Consider the following 21,245-nt stretch of genomic DNA (forward strand, 5'->3'; position numbering starts at 1 on the left):
TTTGCCTTGATGACAGCTTTGCACACTCTTGGCATTCTCTCAACCAGCTTCATGAGGTAGTCACCTGGAATGCATTTCAATTAACAGGTGTGTCTTGTTAAAAATGTATTTGTGGAATTTCTTTCCTTCTTAATGAGTTTGAGCCGATCAGTTGTGTTGTGACAAGGTAGGGGTTATATACAGACGATAGCCCTATTTGGTAAAAGACCAAGTCCATAATATGGCAAGAACAGCTCAAATAAGCAAAGAGAAACGACAGTCCATCGTTATTTTAAGACAGGAAGGTCAGTCAACCCGGAAAATTTTAAGAACTTTGAAAGTTTCTTTAAATGCAGTCGCAAAAAACATCAAGCGCGATGATGAAACTGGCTCTCATGAGGACCGCCACAGGACAGGAAGACCCAGAGTTACCTCTGCTGCAGAGGATACGTTCATTAGAATAACTGCACCTCAGATTGCAACCCAAATAATTGTTTCACAGAGTTCAAGTATAACACAGATATCTCAACATTAACTGTTCAAAGGAGACTGCGTGAATCAGGCCTTCATGGTCGAATTGCTGCAAAGAAACCACTACTAAAGAAGAGGAGACTTGCTTGGGCCAAGAAACATGAGCAATGGACATTAGACTGGTGGAAATCTGTCCTTTGGTCTGATGAGTCCAAATTAGAATTTTTGGGTTCCAACCGGCGTGTCTTTATGAGACGCAGAGTAGGTGAACGGATGATCTCCACATGTGTGGTTCTCCCCGTGAAGCATGTAGGAGGAGTTGTGATGGTATGAGGGCTTTACTGGTGACACTGTCTGTGATTGATTTACAATTCAAGCCACTCTTAACCAGCATGGCCACCACAGCATTCTACAGTGATACGCCATCCCATCTGGTTTTCGCTTAGTGGGGCTATCAGTTGTTTTTCAACAGGACAATGACACAACACACCTCCGGGCTGTGTAAGGGTTATTTGACCAAGAAGGAGAGTGGATGGAGTGCTGCATCAGATGAGCTGGCCTCCACAATCCCCCGACCTCAACCCAATGAGTTGGACCGCAGAGTAAAGGAAAAGCAGCCAACAAGTGCTTAGCATATGTGGGAAGTCCTTCAAGACTGTTGGAAAAGCATTCCTGGTGAAGCTGGTTGAGAGAATGCCAAGAGTGTGCAAGCTGTCATCAAGGCAAAGGGTGTCTAATCTCAAATCTATTTTGATTTGTTTAACACTTTTTTTGTTACTTCATGATTCCTTATGTGTTATTTAATAGTTTTGATGTCTTCACTATTATTCTACAATGTTGAAAATAGTAAAAATAAAGAAAAACCATGGAATCAGTAGGTGTGTCCAAACTTTTGACTGGTACTCTATGTTAATTTGTTGTGTGCACGTGTGTATTTTTAACTGAACACAGGGAGGAGGACGGGTAGTGCCTGAGACAAAGATGAGGTGGGGGTGGGTGAGACCAGCCCTCACTGCCTTCTGTATTGTAACGGCTGTCGTAGAGAGGGGACCAAAGCGCAGCGTGTTGATTGCTCATTATGAATATTTATTTTAACTCGGAACACTAAAGAAAAAAATAACAAAGCGAAAACAAACGCGCACAGTTCTGTCAGGTACAGAAAACTAAACAGAAGACAACTACCCACAAACACAGGTGGAAAAAAACCCTACTTAAGTATGATCTCCAATTAGAGACAACGAGGAACAGCCTCTAATTAAAGATCATCCCAAAAAAACAACAACATAGAAATAGAAAACTAGAACCTAAACATAGATATAAAAAAACACAAAACACCCCCTGTCACGCCCTGACCTACTCTACCATAGAAAATAACATCTTACTATGGTCAGGACGTGACATGTATTCTGTCTAATGAGGCCCACTGTGAGAGAATCTGATGTTTTCCTCCAAAATATTTGATAGTCGGATGGCATTGTGTGACTCAGAGAGGGTATTGGGTGGGTTGTTATTTTGTGTGGAGGGCTGTTGGAAGTATGAGGTTGTTTTTGAATTTTTGTGCGGCACGTGTTTGTACGTGTGCAGATTGTCAGCCTGTAGGCTTGTGTGTGAGAGTGAGCACACACATACCACAGTCATACTGTCTGTAACTATGTCCTCCTTTCTCCTCCTCTAACATGGACTACTAGTTCTACCTTGTCTAGCCAATAAAAACAACCTTGAAACAGCCATATCTCCTTGTCCAGGTGCCAACGGCAAGCTCCGCTACCAGATCACTTCTGGCAACACCATGGGCACCTTTGACGTGGAGCCAGAGGTGGGCACCATCTTTGTGGCCCAGCATTTAGACTACGAGATGGAGCAGCGCTACGAGCTGAGACTGGTGGCCTCCGACGGGAAATGGGAGAACGAGAGCCTAGTGGTGGTCCAGGTGGTGAACCGCAACGACGAGGCGCCCGTCTTCGGCCAGACAGAGTACCACGCTGCTGTCACAGAGGAGCTGACCGAGTTGCCCGTCTTCGTGCTGGAGGTCAGTTGTCATACATACGATAGGCCAGGGTTCCCCAACTGGTGACTCATGGGCCGAATTTTGACCGCAGGTGGTTTTATTTGGTTCCCCAAGTTTTCTGGAAATCAGCTACAAATTATTTTAATTTTGGAACTCTGTTCCCAAGTATTCTGACACATACTAGAGAGACACCCGTATACAAATGTAAGCAAGGGTTGAAATTATTATGTTTTAGTCAAATAGTATATATGTTTGGGTTTCTTGCGCTCAATTTTCAGTCTATCTATTTGTAATTATGTACCGACCCCCGACCATCCGCTCAAGAAAAAAATCGTCCCGCGACTGAATCTAGTTGATGATCCCTGCGATAGGCCATACGTCCTGGTTTACCTCTTATAACAGCCACATTAACAGTACATTACACCATTAGGATGTTTCATTAACTTACAGAGCCTCCTGTCTTTAGCTGGAGGTCAGAGGCCATTCATACATAGCCCCTTTGTAACAACGACATAAGCAGGGTATGACAACTGATATTTGAAAGCCTTTTTTGATAATTGTGTGAAATCAAATAGGCTCCGATGTTATACTCCTATCCCAAAGTGTTGATACCTAATACTACTCAACATGAGCACCCACAGTTTACCCACGATAAATAGTTGTGGAGCCTCCTGCTTTTTCTTAGGCTTTCATTGTATATCCAGCCTAGTTTCGTCACACCTATTCCCACTAATTCCCAGTAATACTGTATGTGCATGTCGCCAAGGTAAATCAGATTAAAAAGGAGTAGGATTCATGAGGGCATGGAAGTAATCCTAGAGAGAGAGGCATGTGTCACAGTATTCAACCCAGGGCTGCTTTCCTGGAGGTGGAATTGATTTGATGTGCACTCGGTTCCCCTCTAATGCACTTAATAGTTTCCAGTGTGTGGCAGGCAGCCATCCCCTCCCCGAAGTTCCTTCGCTCTGTATATGAATACAATCCTGCCCGAAAGAAAAAAGATAGGAAATCCAATTTGAAATGAGTATTTACCTGGCCTTGGCTGTCGTACGCCGCCCGTGTCTCGATATTGTCTTCTCATTGCATTGTCAGGAAATGGAGAGAGAAAAAAAGAGAAAGTTTCAAAGGCTTTTGTAAACAAACCCTCCGGTGAGAGGAGAAGAGAGGAAGAAAGAAAGTGTATTTCTTCTTTTGCTGGCATCTATTAACTTTTAATTGCATTGTGCGTTCTGGTGATAGATGTGGGGGGAAGTGTCTGAGCTTGTCCTTCACACAGAGATAACATGAAGGCAGGTTAATTATCTATAGAGGAAAACAAGGAAAATAGTATTATTTTTGTTGCAAGGCAACGGACTGTATATTGGCTACTGCAATCAAGGCTCTTTTCATGTCCTATTTTTGGAGCCAGATGGAATCTGAAGATGGAGAATATCCGTAAATCAACAGAAATGGTCAAATCAAATTATATATTCATAGTTAACTTCATTGAAAAGAAACATTCACAGCAGACTCTATCCGGCCCTACTGTCTAATGCAATTTTTTTGTGGGTTTCCTGTTTGTAGGTTTCAGCCACCGACCCAGACCAGGAGGCAGACCAGAGCGCCCTGCGCTACTCACTCCACGGCCAGGGAGCCGGTAGCGAGTTCACCATCGATGAGCGTACGGGCCTCATCTACACCCAACACCGTCTGGACCGTGAGGAGCGCCCGGCCTGGCGTTTCCTGGTCCTGGCCACCGATGAAGGAGGAGCGGGACTCACTGGCTTTGCTGACGTCCTTTTGGAAGTTTGTGACATCAATGACAACGCACCAGTCTTCCCATGCCTGGCGCCGGACTCTTCAGGCTGCTTTGTTGGCCACGTGCCTGAGAACTCTCCCGCCGATACCTCAGTGATGGAGATGAGGGCCACGGATTTAGATGACCCCAAGGCCGGCAAGAACGCCATACTGACCTACCGCATCGTGCAAAACGTTCGCAACGAGATCAACCTCAATCTGTTCTCCATCAACCCTTCCACTGGAACCATCAGTACAGTTCTACGGTCTCTGGACCGTGAGGTGGAGGACCGCTATCTGGTTGTGGTTGAGGCCAGGGATGGTGGGGGCTTGTCCGGGACTGGAACCGCTACTATCATGGTGTCTGATGTGAATGACCATCCACCAGTCTTCACCCAGAGGGTCTACAATGCCCAGGTTTGTTCACCTGCTCAAAACACACCTGTTCACCCCAACACTGTTGCTCTGTAATATGTTTGATGAGTATTTTGTTATCAATATTTTCATGTAATTTGTTATCAATATTAATAGGTGACAGAGGACCTAGAGGTAAACAGCGAGGTACTGGCGGTCTCCGCCAGCGATGGCGACCAGGGGGAGAACGCAGTGGTCACTTTCAGCATCGTCGGAGGCGATGAGGACAGGAAGTTCTTTGTGGAGACGGACAAGGCGAACCGGCGTGGTGTGGTGCGGCTGAAGAAGAAGATGGACTTTGAAAAGCCCCACGAGAGAACATTCAACTTGACTGTGAAGGCAGAAGACGCAGACTTCTTTAGCCTGGCATACTGCCTGGTTCAGGTGGAGGATTCCAATGACCACGCACCCGTCTTCTTCCCACAGTTTTATGAGGCTCCTGCCATGTCTGAGGACGTCTCTGTTGGCACCATTGTGGCTCAAGTCACCGCTGCCGATCTGGACTCAGGACAAAATGGCCGCTTCTCCTACAGCATTGCCAAAGAGTCTGACCCCTACGGGCAGTTCCTGGTGGACCAGTCAGGCTGGGTGGTAGTGGCTGACTCTCTGGACCGGGAAATGGTATCCCAGCACAGACTCATGGTCCTGGCCTCCGACACGGGCAGCCCGCCACTCACCGGCACCGCCATCGTCATGGTTACTGTACTGGACGTCAATGACAACGGGCCAGAGTTTGAGGTGCCCTACAAGCCCATTGTGTGGGAAAACATGGCTGCCCCCCAGGCGGTGAGAATAAACGATACATCCCTGCTTCTCCACGCAGCCGACCGCGACTCCTCACCCAATGGTGGACCGTTTTCCATCCGTCTCCTGATGTTAACCTCCGATGCTACCAACTTCAACCTGACTGACCTGCGCAACGGTAGCGCTGCACTGACTACCCTGCGAACCTTTGACCGTGAACGCCAGAAGGAGTACCGCCTTCCCATTCTCATGATTGACAGCGGCTCTCCCCCAATGAGCTCAACCAGCACACTGACGGTTGTCATCGGCGACAGGAATGACCACGCCCACTCTCCGGGCCACACAGACTTCTTTGTGTACAGCTACCAGGGTATGATTCTCCAGTGTTCTGCTGATGTTGTTACAACACTACTTGTCACAGTTGAATGCGTACGGCCTCTTGAAGCCCCACATCACTTATTTAGTATTTCAGGCCATCTGTCAGCTTGCTGCTACTGCTGGAAAAACTCAGGTTATCTGTAATGTATTTTTTGTGCATTCTCTGTAGGTGTTTTGCCAGATGAAAGTACATTAACCCTCTAATAAGAATTCATCATGTATCTCCAAAATGCCATGAAGCAAACAATTTAGTTAAGCTTAAGTCCCAGGTTTGATAGGCATATAAACAGGAGCCATTACATGTTTTATTTGATTTGACGCCTAAGGGGATTACAGCACTCCATTTAGCTTTTTGGAGGGAAAACAGGAGCTAGCATGCTAATGTGTGCACTTCCCCTGCTGTGTTTTCAAAACCGTGTCCATATGTGCCGAGGTGACGCTCTCCAACTTATCTTCTCCCCTCCTCCTCCTCCTCCTCCTCCCCTCCTCCTCCTCTTTCTTTCTTTCTTTCTCTCACTCTGAGAGCTTTAGGTGTACCACAGGGTGGGGTTGTCTTCCAGCACCTAATTCTGAGTTTTCCCCATAGGTGTTCTCCCCACAACAGTGCTTGGACAGGTTCAATCCCCTGACCTTGATGACTGGAGCGAAAAGGTTTACAGATTCCAAGGCAAACCCCCCAGGTACTTTGATCTCCTCACTGAAGTTGGAATGAAGCCCGGCCACTTAACAGAGAGGAAAAGAGAATAAGACTAAAGAGTGTACAATAAGAGGGGAGGAAAGAGAGAGAGAGACAGAATGTAAAAGGAGAGAAAGAGAAATGTTAGGGGAAGGAGAAACAGGCCATGTAAGAGAAACAGAGAAAGTAGAAATAGATTGGAAGAGAGAGAGGGAAAGCGAGAGAGAAAGGGAGATATGAATTGTCAGGAGCACCATTATTAATACTTCATAAAGAATTGTATTGAAAATTCTCAGTGAAGCGAGACACGGCGCTCTGGTTTTGTCTGATGGGTGCGCAATGTTTGGTGTGCATTGAAAAGAAGCTGATTACGCTGCTAGCACCTCTCCCTCTAATGAGACACCTGTAATCGGGAGAGCTAGTAAGCACACGAAAAGATGACAAGGAACGACAGAGAGAGCGAGAAAGTGAGCAAGAAAGAGCCATTACCATGTTGAATCCCCAGTCAGCAGATCCCAATGCGTCTCGAAGGACCAAACTATATGGATCATCTCATTATACCTACCAGCCATCCCTGTAAATGATGATTTGAAGCCTATTTGTTTTCTGTCTCCAAAGTGCTGTGTTGCATGTTTGCCCCGGCTAGCTCTGCAAACAGGGATTCATTAATGTATTACATTAACCTGGTCTCCCGGGGATGGATGACATAACACACGTCTCCCCACAGCTCAGCACCTCTTCGATTGGGCCAGCCGGTTTCATTTTCTTATGGCTCAGTCGATTACCTCATTTGGCCTGACTTCTGAAGGTCACGGGCCATGCATAACCAGATTTTACTGTTATGTCAGAGAGAGCTACGGCACCTTTTCAAATCTCTTTTCAAATCAAATCAAATCAAATTGTATTAGTCACATGCGCCGAATACCTTACAGTGAAATGCTTACTTACGAGCCCCTAACCGACAGTGCAGTTTCAAAAAATACGGATAAAAATAAGAGATAAAAGTAACAAGTAATTAAAGAGGAGCAGTAAAAAATAACAATATATACCGCGGGATGCCGGTACAGAGTCAATGTGCGGGGCACCGGTTAGTTGAGGTAGTATGTACATGTAGGTAGAGTTAATTAAAGTGACTATGCATAGATGATAACAACAGAGAGTGGCAGTGGTGTGGAGGGGGGAGGGGGCAATGTGAATAGTCTGGGTAGCCATTTTTGATCTTGGGCCAGTGTGTGAAGGTGCTTACCTTGGTGTGCCATCAAACAATGTGATGCTAAAACAATAATGCAGCCATGAACATGTGTATGTGCTCCAGTTGTACAAAGGCTCTATAGAGCTGAGCTTACATACTGTACTGCTTCTTTCTTTGTCCACATGGGCATTCCCTATTCTTAGAAATGCCTCCCCCCCATCTTCAGTAGAGACGGAAGCTTCAAAAACAGAGACATTTTGAAAGACATCAGATGAACTCCTTGGCATTGACCTCTAACTTGAGAGATGAGGAGAGAGTGAGGTAGATGGAGATAGTCACAGCAGAACCATCATCATTCCCTTGTCATGATCTGAGCCAGTGATAAGGACCAGAGTGGACAGGGGCCAAGTAAATAGAGGGATGATAGATGGAAGGGGAGAGAAGATATGAGTAGATAGCTGGGAAGGAGAAGAGTGACTGTAGTAAAGGGAACAAGGACATGTGAGTAAGAAAAGTTAGAGAAGTGAGAAGTAGACTTTAGGAGCAGGATAGGATAGAAAGTTCTGCAGTATTAACATGGGGCTTAGGTAGGGCTGGTGGGGTTAGTGTAGTGAGAATGTGTCTATGGGGAGTAGAGAGAGATGTAGAAGGAACCCAAGAGGCTGTGGGAACAGGGGGAATAGGTTTTTGATAGAGTGAACACACGGAATAGAGAAATGGAGTTAACAGGGGGCTAGGTGGGAGGAGGGAGGGGTGTTGGTAGAGTGGAGGAGAGGTAGGGAAGAGGGGGTTGCATTGATACTGATAGTGAAGCCATCTATAATGCATGTGGCTGTCTCCCTGGACAGTTCAGTGTTTTAATGTGAGATGGTGAGCATGGAGGGAGGCCAGGGATAGTCCTGCATGGATGAACACCAGGGGGACTACTGCTGATCTCTCTTACTCTCTGTTCTCACCCCCCCTCTTTTACTTCTATTCCCACTACCCCCCTTTTCTCTCGATCTTCTTCCATTTCTCACTCCCTCCATCTCCTCCTCTCTCCTCCCTCTCTCAGCGGGTTGTTCAGTCTGAATCACAACTCAGGCCAGTTGATTATCAGAGAGGGGGCCCCTGTGCCGGTGGGTTCCTACAGCCTCGAGGTGCGTGTCTCCGACAAGCCCTGGCCCGACGTGACCTCCACTGCAGAGGTCGTCATCATGGAGCTGGACGAGGAGGCGGTCCAGAACGCTGGCTCTTTGCGCCTGTCCAGTGAGTGTTTTGCACCCTTAGTGTATCAGCCAATATTCTCACTTTTCACTCTTTTTCGTGGTCACTGACCACAGCCATAAGGAGCTAATGCTGTCATTTCCATAGTAACCGTGTCACGTGTGATGACATGCATGCCAGAGTGTCACGTGTGATGACATGCATGCCAGAGTGCTGTGTGGCAGGCTTTCTTGTATCTAATAGGTCCCTACGGTCGAGGTTCATATCACCCCCAGACACCAGCTGAGCATTTACATACATCCGACTGATCTGTTCTATCATTACCTGTAGAACATTGGTCAGGGGAGTGTTTTGCAAGGAGCATTCCACTTTGTAGTGTGTTGAACTACAAAATGATGAAGTGAGTGTCCTGACCATTCAATCCCACCATCCTGTTGGGCAGACATCACAGTGGAACAGTTCTTCAGCAGTCCACCGGGTCAGGAGAGTTCTTTCTCCCGCCTGGGTCGTCTCCTCTCCGAGCTTCTCCAGACCGACCGGGACAACGTCCACGTCTTCTCTGTCGCCAACGGCAACCGCCAGGGTGAGCGCGAGATCAACGTGTGGTTCGCCGCCCACGGCTCGCCGTACTTCAAGGCCGAGAAACTCCACGGCAATGTGATGGCGCATAAAGCTAAGGTAAAGATGGGATACACAAGTCTCTCGTATAAGAGTCTGAATACGCATAAAGCTTCACACTAGACAGCGTTACAAACATTCACACTATCTCACACACAGTGATGCACTACTAAAAATAAACACATATTTAAAATCTCACACACACTTAAACACACAAACACACTGACACCCTGTTCAACAACATACATATTTCATAACTCACACACATTTAAACTCTCACACACACTTAATCACACACGCACAGCGGCGGTGTGTGTAAATGTTTCATATCCATTTAAGGCATGAGATAGCAGCTGGTGACCAAGGCTTGTGCCGGGGGAACAGAAAGGGAGAGAGATGGATGGAGAGAAAAAGAGGGATGACAGGAGAGAACGTCTGAGTCTTTATAAAGTCTTCACTCGTCCATAAATCCTAAACTGTTTTTTTGGGAGTGTTGCGCTGCCCAGAAGCAGTTGTTTATACACTGAGTGTGTGTCACTGACAGTTTTACTGCTGCCTGTTAAGCTCGGAGGGAGCTGGTGAGCTGCTTTTAAGCCATTGGAGTCAGATTGAGTCAGAATGAATTCATCCAGAGACATCACCTGGCTGTAAATGAAGACTATGAAAGACTGATATGAGGATGATATGAAGACTGATTCAAACCAATTTGATTTCGCTGACAGGCAGTAGACTGACTCTCTCTTTCTCTCCCCCCTCCTCTCTCAGTTGGAAGCAGCACTGGGTGTGTCTCTTTCCCAGGTGGGTATAGACGAGTGTCCCTACACAGACTGCAGTCAGTCGGGCGGCTGCAGCAGTGATGTCACCTTCAGCCTCACCCCCACCGCCCTCAGCTCCGGGAACACCTCCCTGGTGTCTGTCTCCGCCTCCTCTGAGGCACGCTGCGGCTGCAGGGCCAGAGAGAGCCTGCACCAGGCCTGCTCCTCCTACCCCCACAACCCCTGCCTCAACGGAGGCACCTGTCAGGACAGCGAGCTGGGATACAGGTATAACGGCCAAAGACAGTTGGAGCCAATAGCTCTCGCTAGTTAGCATTAGCTGTTAGAAATAAAACGTTTGCAATGTTTCTCCCCTGCCGTTCAGGTGCAAGTGTCCACCCATGTTTGACGGGCCTGAGTGCCAGCAGACCAAGCACACCTTCCGCGGCCAGGGTTACGCCTGGTTCCCTCCCATCAGGCCTTGCTTTCAGAGCCACATCTCATTAGAGTTCATAACCGAGTCGGCCAATGGGCTGCTGCTCTACAACGGCCCTCTAGGCCCCGCCCAGGCCGGAGAGCAGGAGGACTACATCTCTCTGGGTAAGAACAGACAGCCTACATGTAGGCCCTGATCAGAAACAGGCCGGAGAGCAGGAGGACTACATCTCTCTGGGTAAGAACAGACAGCCTACATGTAGGCCCTGATCAGAAACAGGCCGGAGAGCAGGAGGACTACATCTCTCTGGGTAAGAACAGACAGCCTACATGTAGGCCCTGATCAGAAACAGGCCGGAGAGCAGGAGGACTACATCTCTCTGGGTAAGAACAGACAGCCTACATGTAGGCCCTGATCAGAAACAGGCCGGAGAGCAGGAGGACTACATCTCTCTGGGTAAGAACAGACAGCCTACATGTAGGCCCTGATCAGAAACAGGCCGGAGAGCAGGAGGACTACATCTCTCTGGGTAAGAACAGACAGCCTACATGTAGGCCCTGATCAGAAACAGGCCGGAGAGCAGGAGGACTACATCTCTCTGGGTAAGAACAGACAGCCTACATGTAGGCCCTGATCAGAAACAGGCCGGAGAGCAGGAGGACTACATCTCTCTGGGTAAGAACAGACAGCCTACATGTAGGATAGCAAATCGAACATGGCTGCTGAATTGATTGCAGTGAAGCATTTTTCACTGGTTCTGCTCAACTGAGTAGCAGTGTAGAACACAGAGGTTGGTCAGGTCACACACCATGTAGTCATACACACTTTCACACGCATACTGTTAATGCAACATTAAGGCGGCTTACTCATCAATGTAACTCTGTATATTGGTGAGTCAGACAGTTTCAAGCGCTTGGTGGCTAGATTGGCTTGTTTCCAAGAATGTGTTTGTGAAAATGGATAGATTGATTGATGGAGAGTCAGAATGTGTTTCCACTGTTTTGGGATCTCAAGCCTCAAAGTGATTATCTCTCCTCATCCCTGTTTCCTGTCTCTCTTCCAGAATTGAGGAATGGCGTTCCGACCCTCAGCATCAGCCATGGATCAGGAACACTGACGCTGCAGCTCCCAACGAGATCCACCATCACGGACCGCCGATGGCACCGCCTGGACATCATCAGTGACGGAAAGGTCCAGACATATTCCCAGAGGGGTTGGAGGAGGGAATGGTTGGGGATTGGGGAATAGCCGATGGGGGAATCCTCATTGGGATGCTTACATTATGAACTGAGCTAGGACCTGACTGTGAATGTGACAGTGGTGCTATATGATGTGTTTAATCCAGGCAGTTCAACTGATCCTAGACCAGTGTTCGGGGGCAGTGGTGAATGAGGTGGAGGGTCTAGTGGTGGAGGTGCTGGAGACAGATCAGTCTGGCTGCAAGGCTTCTGGAGAGACCCCTGGCAACCTGAGGTAAGAGGAGACAACTGTAGACCACTAGACTATTATAGACCACTGAAGACCACTACTGACCACCCATATTATGCACAAGCTAACACTAGCTGGGTTTCCATCCAATTGGCGACAGATTTTCATGTGAATATTCTAAAATCATCTAAATAAAAACGGATGACGTAGTGCACATAAAAATACATTTTGCAGTCAAATTCCCACGTACTGAATACAAAAAGTTAAATGGGTTTCAATCGTATTTTAAACTCTACTGATGGTTTTCTCTCAAAACAAATGTTTTGTTGTATAGCGAGTGTGCCCACTCTGGTATTGGCACGTGCTCTCTAGCCAATAGCACTATCTGCACGCTGTTGACTACAGAGCACATATAGCCTACATGGTGAGATTATTATTATGGACTAAAGAGCGAGAACATTTTTACTTGTCAAATGGCAGCCAAGCATCGATCGTGCACTTTCACCACCCTGTGAGGTTCATTATAACTTATTTAATCTGTAGCCTAATAAACTGCATGCTTTCTCGACGAGTCGTAGTGGGAGGACCACACAACATGTCATCGCGTGACTCCAACTTTACTTCTCTATAATGGTTATTATATCAATATTTGTGCATTAAAGCGTTTTTATCGACATTTCCCGTATAATTAATTTTACCGACACAAAAAGCATATATTATTTTTGTCGACATTTGGAAAGTTTACCGAAAAATGTTCTATTTCCATCGGGCCTGTCATGACATTTTTGATCCAACATGTACTATGCTGCGTAAAAATGTTGGATGGAAACCAACCTTTATCACCCTCTCCTCCCCATCTCCCAGGTTCCTGAATGTGAACCAGCCTCTCCAGCTGGGCGGGGTGAAGGAGGCCTCCACTCACAGACGCTACAAAGCTTTCACTGGCTGCCTCAGGAACCTGGTGGTCGATAGCAAGGTAACCTCTCTACCCTAACCTCTCTCTTCCCCTCTCCCTTGCTTTCTCTTTCTTTCGTTCTTTCTCTCCCTCTGCGTTAAAGTCACACCTCCTCCTCTTCCTCCACCACCTTTTATTTCCCACTTCTCTAGTAGTTCTATCCTCTTTTCCTCACTGTCACAGTGTTTTCATGCTTCCCATCAGAGTGACAGAGCTGTCTATCCGATCAGACTGATAGTGACAGGTTTATGAACAGAGCTGAGAGGAGACGGAGACTGGCAGCTGTATTAATATACCTGGGAAGAAGAGATGCTTTCTTTTAGTCTGTTTACTCTATAGGGTTGTCAATATTCATTTGTTTATGTGAGTGGGTTTTTCCTACAGTGTTTTGAGAGGCAGTGTATGTGTCTTCCAGTTGGGAGAGTGTTAGCTTCTCTGTCTCTTTTGCGAATTCTCTCTGCAACGTGTGTGTGTGTGTGTGTGTGTGTGTGTGTGTGTGTGTGTGTGTGAGTGTGCGTGCGTGCGTTCGTGCGTGCGTGTCAATCTCTTTGTGTGTGTGTGTGTGTGTGTGTGTGTGTGTGTGTGTGTGTGTGTGTGTGTGTGTGTGTGTGTGTGTGTGTGTGTGTGTGTGTGTGTGTGTGTGTGTGTGTGTGCATCTCTTTGTGTGTGTCTTCTGTTGGCGCTGGCTGAGTGCCGGGGGAGAGAGTTGGACAGACGGTCGTTTGAGCACAGCTTATGAACTGAGGCCGAAAAAACGATTTCAATGTCCAAATAAGAAATAAATTAAAAGAACATCTCCTCCATAAACTATTCCTGAAAGCAGATTAGCTTATGTGGTTTTGCGTCACTGCTGGGAAATATGAATGGGAGGGAACACGAGAATGGAGTGGTGGCCATTTTGGCTCAGACGGTTGACAGTTGACCATATACAGTCCTGTTTGACATGAATAATTAGGGGAGAGGAGCACAGCAGGACAGCATGAGTGATAACCATTTTGGATCAGACAGTTGACTGTATACAGCAACAGTAATACCCATTTAGGCTCCGGAAGTTGAACATTTAAAGCCCTATTTGACATGAGGTGTGAAAGGAGAGGATCACAGGGCAGCAATGGCATCCATTTGGGCTCAGACTGTTGACATAAAGCCCCTTTGAAACAGAAATGTTGATAACTGACTCTGAGGGCTCTCTTTATGTTTCTCCATGCTGATATTTAACCTATAATGTACATCTCTCTCTGGAGGTGTATGACCTGGGAATTCCGGGGGAGAACTTGGATAGTTCCCCAGGCTGTGGCCTGACAGACGGAGTGTGTGTGACAGCAAGTGGACCCTCCTGTGGCGTCCATGGAACCTGCCTGGGCGAGTGGGCCTCCTTCAGCTGTGACTGTCACCCCGGGTACAGCGGGCACAAGTGTGACAAAGGTAGGTGACTTTTCTGGTGGACTGGTTCTTCTTCACAGCAGTATTTTGGTGTGTGAATGTGTGTGAGAGAGAGTATTAACCATATCGCCTCTCTCGCCTGTAGCTCTACCAGAGTGGTCCTTTGTCAGGGACAGTATGCTACGCTACCAGCTGAGGGGGGGAGGTAGCCCCCGTCGAACACACATCCAGCTCCTGCTCCGCACGCGCTCCTCCTCTGGCACCCTGCTCTCCATGACGTCCCGCGATGCCAACGAGTACATCATCGTGGAGGTCAGTGCCCTGCTGTAACATCACTCACAGGATCCAATTTAGTCAATTGGAAAATGAAAAGTGGCTACATTTGCTGATGTCCTCTCGCCGCTCTCTCAGATCATAGACGGCCACCTGTCGGTGCGTGCCAACCTGGGGGACGGTGCCCACTCCCTCCGCCTGGCCAGCCAGCGAGTCGACGGGGGCCAGTGGGTCCTCGCCAGCTTGCATCGTCACGACAACCTCTTCACGCTGCGCCTGGAGCAGGGCGGTGGCTCGCGGGAGGTCAGGGCCTGGCTGGGGAACAGGCGGGAGATTGTAGTGCACCCCTCCAGTGTGCTGCTGGGAAATGGACCAACCCCAGGACAATCTGCTGACTTCCAGGGTAAGACTGTCTCCTCTTCTGTCCTTTCCATGTTTTCTCTACTGATTCTCTCTTCTTTCTCCTCTGTCTCCTCTTTGTCTCAATCTATTCTCCTGTTTTCCGCTCTCATTTCATCCTCTCTTCTCATCATTTCACCTCATCCTGTCTCTACTCCTCCCCTCCTCTCCACTGTAATAAGCTCCTCTCTCCTTGTCTCTCCCTGGGTGAGTCTGCCCTCTAGCTCTCAGTGTGGGTATCTTTGGTTGGGTCAAAAAGCCACAGGTCCATGTCAAGGAGTGACTGATCTTTCTGTCGTCATTTTGTTCAATCTTATTTACTCAGTCTTTCCCTTTTTTCCCTCTATTTTACTTTACCAAGGTAAATACATTTCTTAGAAATAGCAATTACAGAAAACAGTTATCTCTGATTATCTTTAATTATCTCTGATTATCTTTTGTCCTATTAGTATTTGTCAGTCATTAAGTCTCTCTCCCTCTCTCTCTCTCTCGCAGGCTGCTTGCGGGATGTGAGGCTGAACGGCCAATCCCTCCCTCTGGATGGTCAGAGTACAGAGTTCAGTACAGTGTTGGAGCGGAGGGGGGTGACCTCAGGCTGTCACTCAGACGCCTGCAGTGCCAAGCCCTGCCGCAACCCCCTTTACTGTGTGGACCTGTGGAGGAAACACCAGTGCAGGTGTGTGAGGCTGGCTACACACACACACACACAATTAAACACAGACAAGCACTCTCTCACACACACGCACATAATCTTACACATGCTAAGGACACACAGACATAGTTAAGAACAAACCTGTTCTCCGTCCTCTCCCAGGTGTCCAGGTGGGCAGGTGACGGTGACAGACGAGACATCAGGCCACCACCGCTGTGTACCCTCCCCCTGTGGACCCTCGGCCTGCCGTAACAAGGGCACCTGCCACGCCCTGACCCCCGATAGCTGGCAGTGCCGTTGCCCCGAGGGGTTCAGAGGTCAGCGTTGTGAGGTGGGCCAGATGAAAGCCCACCGTATGGCCGCCCTCAGCCCGGGCTCCATCCTGGTCATCAGCATGTGTCTGCTCGTCTTCTTCGGTAAATATGGACGACCACAACCCTCTCTTCACATGACCTTTCACCCTTCATATAGTGAGCTGTTTTTACGGAACGTTGAGCGTGCTTAAAATAGAGTAGCCATTATAATGCTGTCCATTAGCAGCATTGATAAACACTATATAGATAGATGTGTAATTACAGTTGAAGTCGGAAGTTTACATACACTAAGTTGATTGTGCCTTTAAACAGCTTGGAAAATTCCAGAAAATGATGTCATGGCTTTAGAAGCTTCTGATAGGCTAATTGACATCATTTGAATCAATTGGAGGTGTACCTGTGGATGTATTTCAAGGCCTACCTCCAAACTCAGTGCCTCTTTGCTTGACATCATGGGAAAATCAAAAGAAATCAGCCAAGACCTCTGAAAAAAATTGTAGGCCTCCACAAGTCTGGTTCATCCTTGGGAGCAATTTCCAAATGCCTGAAGGTACCACGTTCATCTGTACACACAATAGTACGCAAGTATAAACACCATGGGACCACGCAGCCGTCATACCGCTCAGGAAGGAGACGCGTTCTGTCTCCTAGAGATTAATGTACTTTGGTGCGAAAAGTGTAAATCAATCCCAGAACAACAGCAAAGGACCTTGTGAAGATGCTGGAGGAAACAGGTACAAAAGTATCTATATCCACAGTAAAACAAGTCCTACATCGACATAACCTGAAAGGCCGCTCAGCAAGGAAGAAGCCACTGCTCCGGTTTGCAACTGCACATGGGGACAAAGATCGTACTTTTTGGAGAAATGTCCTCTGGTCTGATGAAACAAAAATAGAACTGTTTGGCCATAATGACCATCGTTATGTTTGGAGGAAAAAGGGGGAGGCTTGCAAGCCGAAGAACACCATCCCAACCTTGAAGCACGGGGGTGGCAGCATCAAGAGGGTGCTTTGCTGCAGGAGGGACTGGTGCACTTCACAAAATAGATGGCATCATGAGGTAGGAAAAGTATGTGGATATATTGAAGCAACATCTCAAGACATCAGTCAGGAAGTTAAAGCTTGGTCGCAAATGGGTCTTCCAAATGAACAATGACCCCAAGCATACTTCCAAAGTTGTGGCAAAATGGCTTAAGGACAACAAAGTCAAGGTATTGGAGTGGCCATCACAAAGCCCTGACCTCAATCCTATAGAAAGTGTGTGCGAGTAAGGAGGCCTACAAACCTGACTCAATTACACCAGCTCTGTCAGGAAGAATGGGCCAAAATTCACCCAACTTATTGTGGGAAGCTTGTGGAAGGCTACCCAAAACGTTTCACCCAAGTTAAACAATTTAAAGGCAATGCTACCAAATACTAATTGAGTGCATGTAAACTTCTGACCCACTGGGAATGTGGTGAAAGAAATAAAAGCTGAAATAAATCATTCTCTACTATTATTCTGACATTTCACATTCTTAAAATAAAGTTGTGATCCTAACTGACCTAAGACAGGGGGTTTTACTAGGATTAAATGTCAGGAATTGTGAAAAACTGAGTTTAAATGTATTTGGTTAAGGTGTATGTAAACTTCCGACTTCAACTGTAGATGTATGTAGAAGTGAGGGCAGGGGAAATAGACTAGAGACTAGAGGGCCGTTCAGTGACATGTGACAGGTAGCGAGGTTTGTATGAGCCTCTGACGGGTACGGCTGTGTGATGTCAGACTGGCAGTGCCTCCGAGGGCCCCTCTGTCAACGCTGACGGCCCTGATACACGACGTAGAGAGATCATAGCCCCATGCCAGGGAAAGGAGAGGGGGATGAGAAGACTAACATAAACATCTGAGTGCTAAAACTAGAAATGTCAAGCAAGATGAGGAAAAGGGTGTAGTAGCTGCAGTGGTGAATGTCTAAAAAAGTGATATATTATGGTTAGACTTGCAGGGAGAGTGAGGAGGGGAAATTGAGAGAGATGGCATGAAGGGAAAGGGGAAAAGAGAGTGTAGGATTGCCTGAGGGACAGCGGATGGCCAACAGAAGACAAGAGGTGAACGTGAAAAGGACAGGTTTTGCTTAATCTCTTTCCCTTCCTCACTCAGATGCATGTAGAGTACAGTAGTGTTATCTCTCATTCTCTTCCATCCACTATAATGACTGAACTGTTGCCTTTCTCTGTGTCCTGTAGCTGTGCTGGTAGCTGTGACAGTGTGGAACCAGAAGGGCAGTCGTAGTAAGTTCCAGAAGAGGGGCGTGTACCACATCCCTGCAGAACACCAGAGCTGGGAGGACATCAGAGAAAACATCCTCAACTACAATGAGGAGGGAGGAGGAGAGCAGGACCAGGTACACACACACACACACACACACACACACACACACACACAACACACACACACACACACACACACACACACACACACACACACACACACACACACACACACACACACACACACACACACACACACACACACATACACATCCACACATCCACACACACACACACACACACACACACATATAGACATACACACACACACACACACACAGGTCAGACATTGCAGCACAGTGAAATGACCTACGTCGCTGTTCATTGAGATCAATTTCTAAATTGACCACTAGATGGTACCATTTACTTATTTTTCATACTTATGTTTTTAATTTGATGCCATTTCATCCCTCCAGAATGCCTATGACATCACAGAGCTGAAGAGGCCCCTGTGTTCCAGCCTGTCCCAGTCCTCATCCTGCACCACCGCTCCCCTGATCAAGTCCTCCCAGGGCTCCCAGGAGGAGGTGCACCCTGCTGGCTCAGCCTGCAGCTCAGGGACCCCCTACCTCCACATCCCCCACCACCACCACCGCCATCATCACCACGCTAGCAATGCTAACTATACGAATGATAGTAATGATGCTCATGCTAGCTCCGTGGGCCACTGCCCCATGGACTTCAAGAGCTACGTGGCGCGCATCATCTGGGAGGCCGACAACGACAGTCAGGAGTTCCCGCCGGACAGCTATCACGTCTGGAGTATCGAGGGCGCCGGGTCCCCGGTCGGTAGCCTCAGCTCACTGGGTTCTGCTATCTCCCACGATACAGCAGAGGAAGAGGAGGGAGCAGCCTTCAGCTTCGACCGGCTATCCCACTGGGGGGACAAGTTTGAGGCTCTAAGCGAAATGTACGAGCGACCGGCGCTGGCGCTGACATACAGGGACGTTTTGAGTTACAGCCAGAGTCAGAGGAGCCATAGTCAGGACAACCTGCCACACCCTTTTTAGGGTACTCATAAACCACAACCCATCATACACTGCAACATTGACTGACTTAGTACCTGCTAGTGATTGTGTATGGTGTGTCAATGCTGGTTGGTTGTAAGGGAAACAAAGCACACAGAAAATTGGCTCCTGTTATTTTTTCTTCATGTTGACAGGTTTGCTGAAGCTTTATGTGGTGGAAGAGGGATTACAAGTCTTAGTGAGATTAATCTATTTATTCCGTTTTATTTCTCACGGTGAAGTGTTGAAACTGTATTTATTTTAGCTCTGAAATGATGTTGAACCAACAGGGACAATGTTGTTCTTCTACATTATAAAGACTTTGAACTTAATATGTCAAATGTATATGTTACCGGAACCCATTTATTTTGTATTATAACGTTTTTGTTTCAGACATCCTATTGGATTAAGACAGTCATGCTAAGGAAACGGGCAAATGGAGAAGCTCTGATTTGTTCCTTTATGACATTCTATCCTGTGAGAATATATATGGACAGCATTTTTGCCCTACACAGGGGGAGTTCACCTTCTTCAGTTGAGCAGGAGGTAGATATGATCTCTAGGAGGAACCTTATATAACTAAAGGAAAATTGATTAGACGAAGAAAGCAGTCAATCGTGTTGCTTATTCCTTGATATGTGTAAGTTATGAGTAACTCATATGCAAGAGATTCTAGAGCCTCTAGACTATTGTCAAATACGTTCCCTTTCAATCACGGTCTAATTGCACTAGTGGATGATTCTCAGTCTTGATTGCAGAATCCATTTACCCAAAAATAAGTACAAACTTTAAAATGCTTAGAACGGTAAAAGCATTGTTGATATGCCTGGTGAGAAACCTTCACTTGGCGTCAATTATGTGTATTATAGAATATAGTGATGGGTTTCAGATAGGAAATATTTTTATACTCCAATATAGATATAATGAACCCAGCCCTTGTGGTGCACTGTGTTGACGTGTCTTACAAGGAGGTGCTCCTTTCTTCTGTTTCTAGCTCTATGTTGGTTCAGAGATGGTGTTGTGTGATGCCAATCATTTCTGAAACTTCCTGGCCTATCGTCTTGGAAACAAGAGGGCAAGATGACCCCACAGTGTCCTGACAACGTCTGATGAATGTATTGTGCTAAAGGAGCCAGGAAATACAGGGAGGGGTTGGCTGGGGAGGAATAGTTGTGAGTAGTCAAAGAAAAGTCGAACAGTACAATCATAGAAACTCCATTGCCGACAATTATTTTACAAATGATCTGATTGAAATGGATCTATGTTTGTTGCCGTAGCTGGACAGAAACTCCCCAAAACTAGCTCTCCAAAATGTCTTCACTTTACGATTTTGTTCTTGATAACTCCTATGTATAAACAAATATCTCATTTTTTCCATGGCTGTAGAGTTACTGTGATGCACAGTGGGGACAAAGTGAGAACCAGGAACACCTCACTAACAAACACACTGATAAAATCCCTTCTGGCTATTGTCTCCACATTGTCTCCACATTTCAAATTACTGGGGGTGCCTTTTGTACGCTGGTTTTTTTGTCCAATTATCGACTGCACCCTTACATTTTTCCCCCATATAACTTAACTGCAGTTGCTATGTTTGCATATATTAACATAAATCTATAGATACAATGGATACATGTGGTTGCAGTCGTTCAGTGATTTTGATCAGGAGACACATGGACTCCAGAACTCACAAACCCAGTAAGGCTTCATCCTCGCAGCCCAACATCCCTACTTACTGTATTCAGGACTCAAGGTCCTTGTCCCCAAGTTATTATGTATAAATAATGTACATATCTACGTTTTATAGCAAGCTAACGTCAGATATTCTTTTTGTATATTACTTTTATTAAAAATAGCTTTTCTTCAAGGCA

At 46.8% G+C, this 21,245-nt stretch overlaps 1 protein-coding gene across 1 annotated transcript in view; it reads left to right on the forward strand.

The window, feature by feature from the left end:
- LOC115176501 (neural-cadherin) overlaps positions 1-21,245 on the forward strand; it is a 130,230-nt gene extending 108,985 nt beyond the window's left edge. Inside the window, exons 17-34 of the mRNA XM_029736537.1 lie at positions 2,196-2,479; positions 4,022-4,651; positions 4,766-5,762; positions 6,357-6,450; positions 8,693-8,886; positions 9,287-9,522; positions 10,228-10,505; positions 10,603-10,817; positions 11,717-11,844; positions 11,999-12,126; positions 12,946-13,057; positions 14,281-14,461; positions 14,565-14,731; positions 14,831-15,095; positions 15,587-15,767; positions 15,906-16,159; positions 18,284-18,441; positions 18,784-21,245. Of these exons, the coding sequence (XP_029592397.1) occupies positions 2,196-2,479; positions 4,022-4,651; positions 4,766-5,762; positions 6,357-6,450; positions 8,693-8,886; positions 9,287-9,522; positions 10,228-10,505; positions 10,603-10,817; positions 11,717-11,844; positions 11,999-12,126; positions 12,946-13,057; positions 14,281-14,461; positions 14,565-14,731; positions 14,831-15,095; positions 15,587-15,767; positions 15,906-16,159; positions 18,284-18,441; positions 18,784-19,377 (5,096 nt within the window). The 3' untranslated portion in view covers positions 19,378-21,245. The remainder of the gene's footprint in view (positions 1-2,195; positions 2,480-4,021; positions 4,652-4,765; positions 5,763-6,356; positions 6,451-8,692; positions 8,887-9,286; positions 9,523-10,227; positions 10,506-10,602; positions 10,818-11,716; positions 11,845-11,998; positions 12,127-12,945; positions 13,058-14,280; positions 14,462-14,564; positions 14,732-14,830; positions 15,096-15,586; positions 15,768-15,905; positions 16,160-18,283; positions 18,442-18,783) is intronic.

This window comes from Salmo trutta, chromosome 37 (assembly GCF_901001165.1).
Source record: "Salmo trutta chromosome 37, fSalTru1.1, whole genome shotgun sequence".
NCBI classification, from domain to species: domain Eukaryota; kingdom Metazoa; phylum Chordata; class Actinopteri; order Salmoniformes; family Salmonidae; genus Salmo; species Salmo trutta.